General features: G+C 26.2%; 3 protein-coding genes across 4 annotated transcripts; 1 reads left to right on the forward strand and 2 right to left on the reverse strand.

Annotated features, from left to right (window-relative positions):
* Positions 1 to 17: 17 nt before the first annotated feature.
* LOC138180375 (putative autophagy-related protein 11) lies at positions 18 to 4,674 on the reverse strand. 2 transcript variants are annotated; one of them, XM_069114172.1, is made up of 5 exons: positions 4,534 to 4,674; positions 3,740 to 3,971; positions 2,912 to 3,235; positions 1,261 to 2,702; positions 18 to 806 (listed from the first exon to the last, which is right to left on the reverse strand). In XM_069114172.1, the coding sequence occupies exons 2-5, from the start codon at positions 3,783 to 3,785 to the stop codon at positions 354 to 356; spliced, it is 2,265 nt and encodes a 754-aa protein (XP_068970273.1). In that variant the 5' UTR covers positions 3,786 to 3,971; positions 4,534 to 4,674; the 3' UTR covers positions 18 to 353. The 2 variants fall into 2 exon arrangements, with proteins under 2 accessions (XP_068970273.1, XP_068970272.1); XM_069114171.1 differs by lacking the exons at positions 3,740 to 3,971; positions 4,534 to 4,674 and adding an exon at positions 3,397 to 3,715.
* LOC138180383 (mitochondrial import inner membrane translocase subunit Tim13) lies at positions 4,206 to 5,167 on the forward strand. The gene is made up of 3 exons (XM_069114190.1): positions 4,206 to 4,478; positions 4,552 to 4,620; positions 5,033 to 5,167. The coding sequence occupies exons 1-3, from the start codon at positions 4,374 to 4,376 to the stop codon at positions 5,129 to 5,131; spliced, it is 273 nt and encodes a 90-aa protein (XP_068970291.1). The 5' UTR covers positions 4,206 to 4,373; the 3' UTR covers positions 5,132 to 5,167.
* A 463-nt stretch (positions 5,168 to 5,630) lies between these two features.
* On the reverse strand, positions 5,631 to 11,290 carry LOC138180378 (putative uncharacterized protein DDB_G0285119). The gene is made up of 6 exons (XM_069114178.1): positions 11,093 to 11,290; positions 10,908 to 10,961; positions 10,192 to 10,461; positions 9,275 to 10,070; positions 8,999 to 9,207; positions 5,631 to 8,881 (listed from the first exon to the last, which is right to left on the reverse strand). Exons 1-6 carry the CDS (start codon positions 11,186 to 11,188, stop codon positions 8,804 to 8,806), a joined length of 1,503 nt encoding a protein of 500 aa, XP_068970279.1. The 5' UTR covers positions 11,189 to 11,290; the 3' UTR covers positions 5,631 to 8,803.
* Between the last annotated feature and the right edge of the window lie 254 nt (positions 11,291 to 11,544).

An 11,544-nucleotide genomic window follows, 5' to 3' on the forward strand; every position in this document is an offset into this window, starting at 1 on the left:
CTCTTTCTTCCTCTCTCTCTCTCTCTTTGTAATCTCTTGCTCTCAACATTGAAATCTCAATATCTTTAATAACAGTTTATATTAATATAGTCATTGTATAGGTAATTGGAATATACAAAATATGATATATTGAGTACGTAGATATTATAATTTACAAATAGTTGTGAAATTTTAATGAAAATTGTATAAATCAAATAAAGAACATACTAAATGCTTTAATATTTAAAATGTATTTACTATATACAAAATATTATAAGACTTTTATATACATATAGAATATAATATTTAGTACCTGGTATATATCTCAATATACTAAAATTACGTTTAAAATGGTGCACTTAAAACGAAATCATTTATTCATACGTCAATAAATTGACTAATTTTCGCGCTTTTTTTGCAAATTGAACAAAATTTTCCATAGCAATTACTGCAAAATCATCCAAAATCATTAACCACCTTCGTTCCCTTGTCTGTATACTATCCTTTACTATTATACCTTCGAAATTCAATTGTTTTTTCCATAAATCGACGACAGGTGGTATTACTTCTTCTTTTTCAAGTTGATTATTTTCTTTATTACAGAAAACTGCTCGATATTTTTGTAAGCAAAAATTTAAAGTATAAAAGATAATATGTAATTGATTTATTACACTATGTACATCGGCCTTTTTGTTATTTATCAGAGAGATTAAAATATTTCCATAAGATTTTAGTTTTGCAGTTAAGTAATTTATTATTTCGACACAAACTTTCATAGAACTGCATAATTGTAAAATAATGGAGATCTGATGAGTTAGTATTGTAACCTAAATAAAAAAAATATGACATTAAATAAGAGAATAATTTAGTGTCTAAATATTACCATATAAATATTTAAAAATTTTTTAGGAATATCTCTAATTCTAACAAAGTGTAAAGATATGTTTTGTATTTTAAAACAATGCATTTTTTAAAAGTTACTATCATAATTTCCTTGTATTATGACTAATAACTTTATCCATTTATTATGACTATAACTTTTATGTTCAATTTTTACTTCTCCTCTTATCTCTAACGACAAGGAATTGACATATTCTATTCCTTAAATGTCTGTGCATATATTGTACTTACAAGTATATCTAACATGTCTTATGCAATACGCGCTATAGTATTCAATTTAACATTATCAATAGCGCATTAAAAATTATTATTAAAAGTTAATAAATATAGCTAATTTTATGTATTGTATCCATAATAGAAATTATATATATTATAATTTACCTTGTTAAACTCACTAGTTCCTATACTCTTATCCAGGATATCAGTCACTACCTGCACAATTTCTTGCGTATACTCATTAGTTTTATTTTCAGCTTCAGAAACGTCACAGTAATCCAATATCGCGTTTACAGCCTGTTCTTCTAAAGTATCTTTCCAACATCTTTTTCTCATATATTGTTTCGCTATTTTCTCATTTTGGAGAACCATAAGAATCGCCTTTATCGACTTAAAAGCAATGTCGTCCACATTTAGAGTATCAAGCGTAAATTTCAACCATTTCGAAGAAATTTTCTTCTCTTCTTTTTTGTTAACCTCAGATACAGTCGTTTCATGGACAGATTTTAGTTTCTTTCTCTTGCTGCTACTTCTTTCGTATTCTGCATCTTCGATCAAATTTTTATATCTTTGTCTATTTTGCACGCACGATTCTTCACCGTTATTGTTTATGTTTTTATCGTTTTCTTGTTGTGAACAAGATAAATTTTGTTTGGAAGTCCAATTTTTCTCTGTCATATCTATGGTAAGAGACTCCAGATCATGCGTGTAATTCACGATATCTTTTTTTTCATAAGGAGTAATATTAGCAATTTTTTGACTAGGCGAGATACTAATATCTTCATTATAAATGCAATTCGTCGTTGGTAACCATTCTGCGCTTAACTGATAAGTATCGTAAGCGCTGTCTTCTTGAAGCGAGCATGCATTATTAATCCGATTCGGTGAAATTATAGGACTTTCATTGAAGAAATTCGAATCACAAGTTTGTGTCAATGGTTTCGCTATCTGCTTATTCGATTTTGAAATTAATTGTTCTCTTAACTGACTACAATTCTGTTTATATGATGAATAATTTTTGTTAGATAAAATAATGTCTGAAAAATCGTTATCGTCTGAAGCAACAGTTAGATCATCTCTCGTTCCGAATAAAGTTCTCGTTAAAACATCGCTGTCCTCGGAAAATAATTCTGCCGATTTTTCCTTGATAAAATCGCTTCCTTCGAGTAATTTTTTATCTTTCTCGTTTCGTACTATGTTATTAGTATTTTGACTCTCCAGAGAATCTTTAATTATGTCAGAAACAGAAGAGCACTCTTCGTCTGAATCTTGAATGATATAATTTTTCATAGTAATATCTTGATGCATGCAAGGTTGTACATTGAAGAATCTATCAAGACTTTGAGAAGAAGTAAAAACGGAAGGGCTGACTCCTTTTTCGGTGAAAATTCCAGTTTCTTGATTTATTTGTTGGTGATAAGGTTGCAATGTGTTATGTTTTTCATTGTGTACATCACGTGACGGATCAGTATTACTAATATACTCTGAATCAACGTCGAAATTCGTATCATTCTGTTGATCATCATTTAATGAATTGCTCAAATTTTTATAATCGTCCTCTTCAATATCAGACATTAAGTTTTGACTATAAAGATTAAAATCCTTTCCTAGAAAAAATGTAGTATACCCTTAAATAGGAATTTTATTTTTATTATTTTACTACAACATATTAACTATCCGTTTGAAGATATAAATTCACATGAAGTTATTTGAAATTTGACTACTTCGAACTAAATAATTAAATAAATGAAATAATTTAATATATTAAAAAAGATATCTGTTAAAAGTATTAAATATCGAGTTCTTGTATCATTACCTGTGTTCTTCCATTGTTTATAAAATACCGAATGAAATTGCTCGACGGAAATAGTTTTCATAAACATTGTGGCTGACTTTAACCAGACCATACTTTGCACAAAATTTAAATCATCCACACATTCTCCCGTATAATCCGATATCTTCTCAGAAGTTTGAATAAGATCTCGAGGAATATTCAACAAATGTTTACACCGACAACAGCTTGTATTATTACTATCACTAAATTTTTTTAATTCCCTTCCATTCATTTCTATTAAAAGATCCTCGACGATAGAAGAATACAATTTTCCATCTGTTTCTGATAAACTACTTGTAAAATTTCCTGTGCATCAATAATTATTTATAAAAAAGTTTATTAATATTTTATTAATTGCGTTGAACATAATTATTCAATAATTATTATTAGGTAATTATCAAATTTACTAGCATAAAGATGAATTATATTAAATAATTATTGAATGAAGATAACAATTATCAAACAACCTAATTCGCATGAGTTACGGTACGAATATTTCGCATATGCACATTGTAATTCAGAAATAACGTTGTTCCGGCTTTCAACATGTAGTTTCAATCGTTCATTTTTATTAATATCGTTTTCCATCTTGGACAGAATGATATGTAGAATTATAAAGTAATAACAGGAATTTTAAAAGTACACCATTACAAACTATACATTGTATCATGTTTACTGATATATTTTTTAAACAATATATATACTTTACTAGACAGCATTTTGTACTGTTCCAATTTTCTATTCAATTCAGGTTGATGCACCCGTTAATTGACTTAAAAACAGTACTGCCAATCTCACCACGAATTATACCTAGATCATACACTCTGCTTTCCATTGTCATGCATTTCCATGCCATGTACGTAAGTACACATTACGCACGTTTTTCCCATCGAAAGAACCGGAAAAAGAAACATGCATATATTTTGGCCGTTTGATCGCTAGGGACGGTAATTCATGGAGCATACTTTTGACTCAATTTCTTCTATGCTCATCGGCGATGTCCTTACTAATCTCTAGTGTATACAGTTCATGTGTTCCAATTCTTTGAAATGAAGATAACATTTAAATTAGAATTCATCCTAATAGTTTCGTAACACCGCGATTATAGTAGATATGCATAAAGATAAAAAAACATTAATGAATGCATAATAATTAAATATGTTTTAATATAATATATATATAAATATATATACAAATATATATACTATATATAATGACAATATATAATATATATAATATATATACAAATACATTACAAACATTAATTCGTTCATTTCAGAATCGTAAATTTGTAAACGGCCTTTTAAGATGCAGTTTCACGTGCTTCCGGTTTATCGATCGAACCGGTAAGAACATGGTAGTTTGGATTTAACAAACGGGAGCAAAGTGGTTTTTGATTTTGCTATTATTACATTGAAGAAGCACTTAATATTTTACTGTAAATATGAATTCACTTACATCTGAATCCCTGACTGATAAAGAAAAGAGTGATCTTATGCAACAAATTAAACAAGAAGTTGCCGTTGCAAATGCACAAGAAATGCTTTCGGTACGATTGTAGAAATACATTTACAAATTTAAAATGAATGAATAATATATATCACCTGGTTTCGTATTTTCAGAAAATGTCAGAGAAATGCTTTAAAAAATGCGTGATTAGGCCCGGTACTTCTCTGGATAATACCGAACAGGTAACCTCTTTTGTTTGTAGAACGTAACCTTAGTATAAAATGTAACCTATCGTGTTCGAAGCCTTAAAAGTATAAAATAAATTTAAATATAATATTTTTTATATCACTATTAAGTAAATATTATTTAAGCAAACGTAGAAAAGATATAGCAAATATTTTATTAAATACGAATAATAAAAAAACTATTTAATGATGTTATATAAATATTGTGAATATTTATATAAACAGTTTGTGGAAATTATATTAAACATATTGAATTATACTATGTATAAATGTAAACAAAGATAAAATATAAGAATAAAAATTGTTGTAAGACCTCATAGAATATAAAATATATTAAAATATATTTGTGTAAGTGCACATTTTCATTAATATTAATATAACAATGTAAGTAATTTTAATTTACTTACAGAAATGTGTAGCAATGTGTATGGATCGATATATGGATGCATTTCATCTTGTATCAAAAACATACAGTGCTCGAATACAGAGAGAGCATGACAGAATGTAACAGTACAAATTGTTAAATAAATTGTTTCTGGTTGTATATTGTGTAATTGTATACCAACTATTTTCCAAATATTGTTTAGGAAATATTATAACTGTAATTATTATGTATATTTATTAGCAAATCTATGTCATTTATAAATATTGAATAATTTTGTATATAATGTTATTACTTCTGATTAAGTTTCAAGACAGAATAGATTTTTACATTTGTAACATTTTAAAAGTTAGAAACCAAATTTTAATATTACACAGTTACATTACATTGCCACCTGTATTTCTAAAGCATTAACAAATAAATAGAGGTGCATAAATTTATAATTTGCGTCTCACTTATTTAATGTACTTTTTTCCCATCTTTCGTATATCTTTTAATATATCTGTAGATAATCTCTCCCGGAATTACAGAAAAATTAACAAATGCTTAAAAATATAAAATTTTGTTAAATAAGTTTGATGAAATATAAGCTAGGATTGATTATAAGGTGTAAAATACACAGCAATTGCAAAAGAGAAAAATCTTTATAAAATAAATAACATATACATGAATATTGTTACATCGTACTTCAAAATCATAAATAAGTAACTTAGGTATTTTGTAAATCCCGCAATTCCATAGTATGTATTTGCATTGTTTCTTATTCATACACACTAAAAGGCACAATATAGCTACCAATACTTCAACGTGGTTACAAAAATAAATCTCTAGAACTGTATGAAAAAATATTGTGAGTGGTTTATTAATACTTCATCTGTTCAATTTGATAATATAAATTAGTAAATAACAATAATTACAACTATTTCATATCAATGTTTGCAAAATCTATAATTAATTTGCATACCAGTGCATTATATGCCATTATCATATATACAGATCAATACAGACAGTTTGTAACATAACAAATCGATGTTATTAGTTATACATATCTTTTTGTTATCAAAAAACAGCTGCAAAGATATGTGTATATAGGTGTAGATATATATGTGTATAAAAAAGAAATTCATTAATATTTCTTCTAATTTTAAAAAATATATCTTTTCAACCTCTTTTATACTGTACTTATTTATATGTTTGGTATAGAAAATAAAAGATTATGTATTCATCTTATGAATTTTCCAAAGGGAAAAAGAAAGAAGTATTTATATATAGAGTGAACGAATGAAAATTGTTATCTGAAATATCCTGTTGTCCATTGATTTGATTAAAAAGTATTTCATACGAAATACATTGCCTTTGAGGGGGTATAAGGAAGTTAAAATACATTAATTGAATGGCACCCTTTGACTCTACTATGCATTTCATATGAGACATCCTTTAATAATAATGAGACATTTCAGGTAAGAATTCTTATTAATTCATCCTATATATATATATTTATATATGTATAACAAGACTTCCATATATACCAAAACGCATATGAAATGCGAGATTTCATATTAATCAGCTTAGGATTAATTGAAATCATTTCCAAAACTACATAAATATAAAAATGTTTGTGTACCCTGCAATAGAAATGCTTACACAAAAACACTTTCTAGTTTCATCAGAATGTGAAATAAAATTTGTCGATATACTGTGATAAGTTGTGAAACATTTCTTAAATTACTCTCTCCCTTCTTCTCTCTTATAATTTATGGTGAAAAATACTTATGTAAATTTCTTTACTAATGCTAACAATACAACAAAAGTGCAATAATCTTAATAACAATGGAATGTATCTATATTTTACATTCTATAAAGTGTAGGAATGTTCAGTATCATCCTGAAATTGTTTTTATAAAATTATATGTTATATCAATATTAAAATGTAACCACGTTGATTGGTCAGGAACACACCTGCTTTAATATATACATAGAAATAAAAGCTGATTCAAACTAAGGGATTTCATTATACTTAATACTGTAAAAGTAAAGATTTTACTTCATTCAAATGATTTATATGATTAATGGTATAATTTCTAAATAAACAACTTATTTTTTAATATGTGTTATAAAAAAAAGATGAAAAATAAAATATGTTATAACAGTATTTTGTTTTACTAAAAATAATATGTTTATTTATGTGTATATCTTAGATATTTTTATAAGAAGAACAGCAATTTTCTAGTTATGTAGAACTAGAGTTATGTGGTATGTAGAATAAGTTAATGACATAATTATAATATTATTATAAATAAACTCTTGTTATACAATTAAAATTTTAAGGCGTATTAATCAACTATGAAATCTCTTTGTTTGAATCATTTACAATATTTACTATTGATGACATTACAGTAATTGTGTGCTACTCAAAGTTTTGTGAAGGAAGCAGGCTGTACAAACAGATTTTGATTTGTCAAGCATCCAGTTGATCCATTATGAATTGTACTTAGTTATTGCATCTTATTTGGGGCATAGTATATTTATAACAATATGTTTATCAAGGTATTGGATTGCCCAAAAATTGAATTACTTAGTCTAAAGCTCTCATTAGTTATTTAAATATTACGATTCATGGATGCAAGAAAACATATAAGCACCTAATCTTTCATTGAATATCAACTTCAACTTTTATAAATACTTTTCGTTTTATGCATTTAGCACCATTATCTTTGAAGAAAAATAATTTTATATATTTTTTAGGCAATCCATTTTTAGACGGATGATTTACTGATATTGCTATCAATACTATACCAGTAACTTTAGTTAAATGAGGTAATGATACTTCAGTCATAAAATCAGACACAGGAATTATTTTGATAAACATAACAAAATTGCTACAAAATTTTTTCAGAAAGATATAACTAAGTATTCAACAACCATTAATGTAACTGATTACTTTTCACTTTTTTAAGATATTTTAACATTGAGATAATTGGCTTTATAAGTAATAATACTAGACATATTTACAGAATAACGTAGAAGGCAGTTTGTCTGAAAGCTTACAAGCAAGAGTTTTAATATTACTCTTTTAATTTAGTTAATAATGTATCATAACTTAAAAAGATGATTTAATAGTATATTCACTTTAATTAAATAGTGTTTCTTTGTTTTTGATATCAACTTAATTTTTGAATTTTTAAGTAACTACTTCTTATTACATTATAAAATTATAAATATGTTTACAACGTGTATTTTATAAAAAATTTTTAATGGAACTTTTATATGATCCTTATTTTTAATATTCTCAATTACTAAAAATATAATTTAACACTTTATTACAATAATAGCAGAGAGTAATGGCAGTTTATCAGTTTATAACATCTCATCTTTTTTAATAAAATTTGTGTAATATTTTTATAAAAAGTTGAGTTTTCTCATGTCATAACCAATATAATATCCTTTGTAGAATATTTTTTGTTTAAAAATTATTTTTCTTAAATACTGTTAAAATGAAATTCATGATTTATAAAAATACATTTTTGACAAAAAGTTCTTATAAAGTAGTGAAAATATAACATTTATAGATATATATTCAGACATTTCCCTTCTACGTTTTTTTGTAGGGAACTTATAAGTATTGAGCCACAAACGGCAGTGCCATGTTAGAAACCAAAATAATTTTGCAAATTCATGAATTCATAGCAATTTGCATTAATATACTTGATGCCCTGACATAGGAGGATATTGAATATCAATGCTCTAAATGAAATAACATTTTAGTTCTTACAGTAATTCACTAGTGCAATTTATGAATTACAGTTCCTTTGCACAATTTGCTGTAATACCCGTTGCAAAATTTGACATGTTTTTATCCATGTTTATATCTTCAAGCTAAAATGGAATTATACATGCAATACTCAAAAAAAAAAATATATATATATATAACCATCTTTATATGGAAAATTATGTATCAAAAAATGCATCTAAATTCATATAAAATTTACTTACACATGATGTGCTGCTTAGTATATCATTTATATCTTCAATTTCTTCACTTATGTCCTCGCTATTAGTACTGTGAATTTTATCTTGTTTTTTCGTTTGTAATTTTATTGGACTATTTGATTTTTCAGGATCCTTTGAAGGACTTTGATCATAAGCACTACCAGACGCAGATGAAACAAAATCTTCTTCATAATTATCTATACCATCAGTTCCTGAAAATATTATGTTTATGATACAAAGATTATCAAAAATATGTTCCAAAGATATGCAATAACATACCAAGCCCAATATCCATTAATTCCTTCAAATCATTAATATTAGTTTTTTTACTATTTAATGGTGGGAGATCGCTAAGTATAGAATGTGATTTTTTATCTAAAGATGGTAAATCTTGTAAAAAGGTATCAGTATTACGTATATCATTAATATTTTCTCTTTTTCCGTCAACAATAATTTCTTCGAAGTATACAGTTTTTCCAAAACTGTTTCCAGTATTAACTGGTTTTCTGTTTTGTATATTATTTACTATTTGTAATTCCAAACTATTTATATTATTTTGCTTACTTATATCTTCATTTTGATTTGTTTGCATTTCAGTAACTATAGATTCATCAAACTTAATTAAAGGCTCGGTTTTATTTAGTAAACTTGTTTGAATGAGTGTATCTATCTCAGTCTCCTTTGTTGTATGATTCATCACTGTACTTGTGCCATTTGGACTTGTAGGGAGTGTATCAAAATTCATACTATTGTTCCCTTTGCTATCAATTCCATCGTTCTTTTCATTGTATTCAGAAGTTGTACTATTCCTGAGAGAATCATTTTGCATCTCACACTTTAAATCATCTATTGAAACATGAACAGATGTTTCTTTATTTTTCTTATCAGTTATTGTCACATTTATTGGAAGTTTTGGACTTTGCTGTGAAATGCTTTCTAATTTATCCGATACATCATTATCATTTGACAATGATGCAGTTTCATTATTTAATACTTTTGGAATGGAAATTTCAAATGTGGCATTAGCAATATTTGTTGTAGTTTCGGTTGTACTAAATTTGTTGTCAGTTTCATTCTATAAAAATATTCGTAATTGTAACAGTTTTATTTCTGAGTAATTAATTTTTTAAAATATTTATAATATTTTATCTTTTATATATTTATAATATTTTATCTTACAATCTTAACCTACATACCTTCTGTGTGTTATTAAAGGCACTGTTCATGCTATTTTTTAAAATTTCTCCAAGCAATGGCTCATTGGATTCAATACCTAATTCTTCACATAATTTATTTCTTCCAACATAATTATATTCTTTTCCAAAATAAGTTTCTGGATCATATACAGATATTGTATAATCAAGACCAAAATACTCTAGGAACTCCCTAACCAAGGAAAACAATAATTTTCCCTCTGAATTAGCCAGGTACTGTTTTACAGTTTTATTGAGAAGTGGTTCAGGATTCTGAAATATTTAATTTACGTGATGAAAACTATAATTATAACATTGTCTGATGTTGTCTTTTACTTTAATATGTATCAAATGTATATTTACTATTTATAAATCTATATAGGAATGAACATTTATTTAAATAATGTAAAAATAAACTATGATAAACTATGCAAACACACAGATGCTGTAGTGCTGGAGCAACAAAATACATTCTTCTATCTACTGTTACTGATGGACATATGATCAAAATTAATTAATCCAAAATAATTTTGTTGATTTTGACAAATATATAATTTTGAAATTTAATTGCAACTCTTATTAATTCAAGTTTGTTATTTACTTTTGTTATTTTGTACATTTTATTATTACCAGCTATGATTTAAAATGATGTAAAAGAACAACTTTTGTGCATGAATATATAAAAAAAATTGTTTGCATTTATCTACTGTAGAACATACCATTACAGATTCTTGTTCTTCTAGAGCTAAGAAAACACTTGCCCTGAGTTCCGCCTATAAACATTATAAAAAATTATTAAATCAATACTACGACAAAAAATATAATTTTGATGGGAGAAAGTTCTTTGATGTGATCTACATAACCTATAAAAAAAATATTGTTCTTAAAAAAATTTTTATCATACCCGGACTTTTGCAAGAACACCATTGTTTTCAAGTGTTTGTACCACCAAATCTCGTAATTCTGTATCCTCCTCCATGGAAATGTTTCCGTCTATCATGATTATAAATAAAAATTACTCTCACAAACACTCAAGAAATGTAAATATTTACGCTTTCCATCGCGTGTCTTCTTTTCACATCTGTTTACCTAGAGATTATGTTTTTCTGTCTAGGGAGTTTAAATTCAGAAACTGAAAAAAATTTTATTTCTATCTGATTATTGTTATGACCATATATTGATTGCTACTTTATATATTAGTATATATAAAACAAAAGTAGAGCGTATTTTATAGTAGACATTGTAAAATAACTAATATGTAGTAAATTGTAAACTAAATTATCAAATTTTATTATTTTATTCGAATATGTTACAAATGTATCAGTATTACCAATATCTTTCAGCTCCTAATTAAAA

Source organism: Bombus flavifrons, chromosome 5 (genome assembly GCF_040668555.2).
Source record: "Bombus flavifrons isolate JBK064 chromosome 5, iyBomFlav1_principal, whole genome shotgun sequence".
Classification (NCBI taxonomy): domain Eukaryota; kingdom Metazoa; phylum Arthropoda; class Insecta; order Hymenoptera; family Apidae; genus Bombus; species Bombus flavifrons.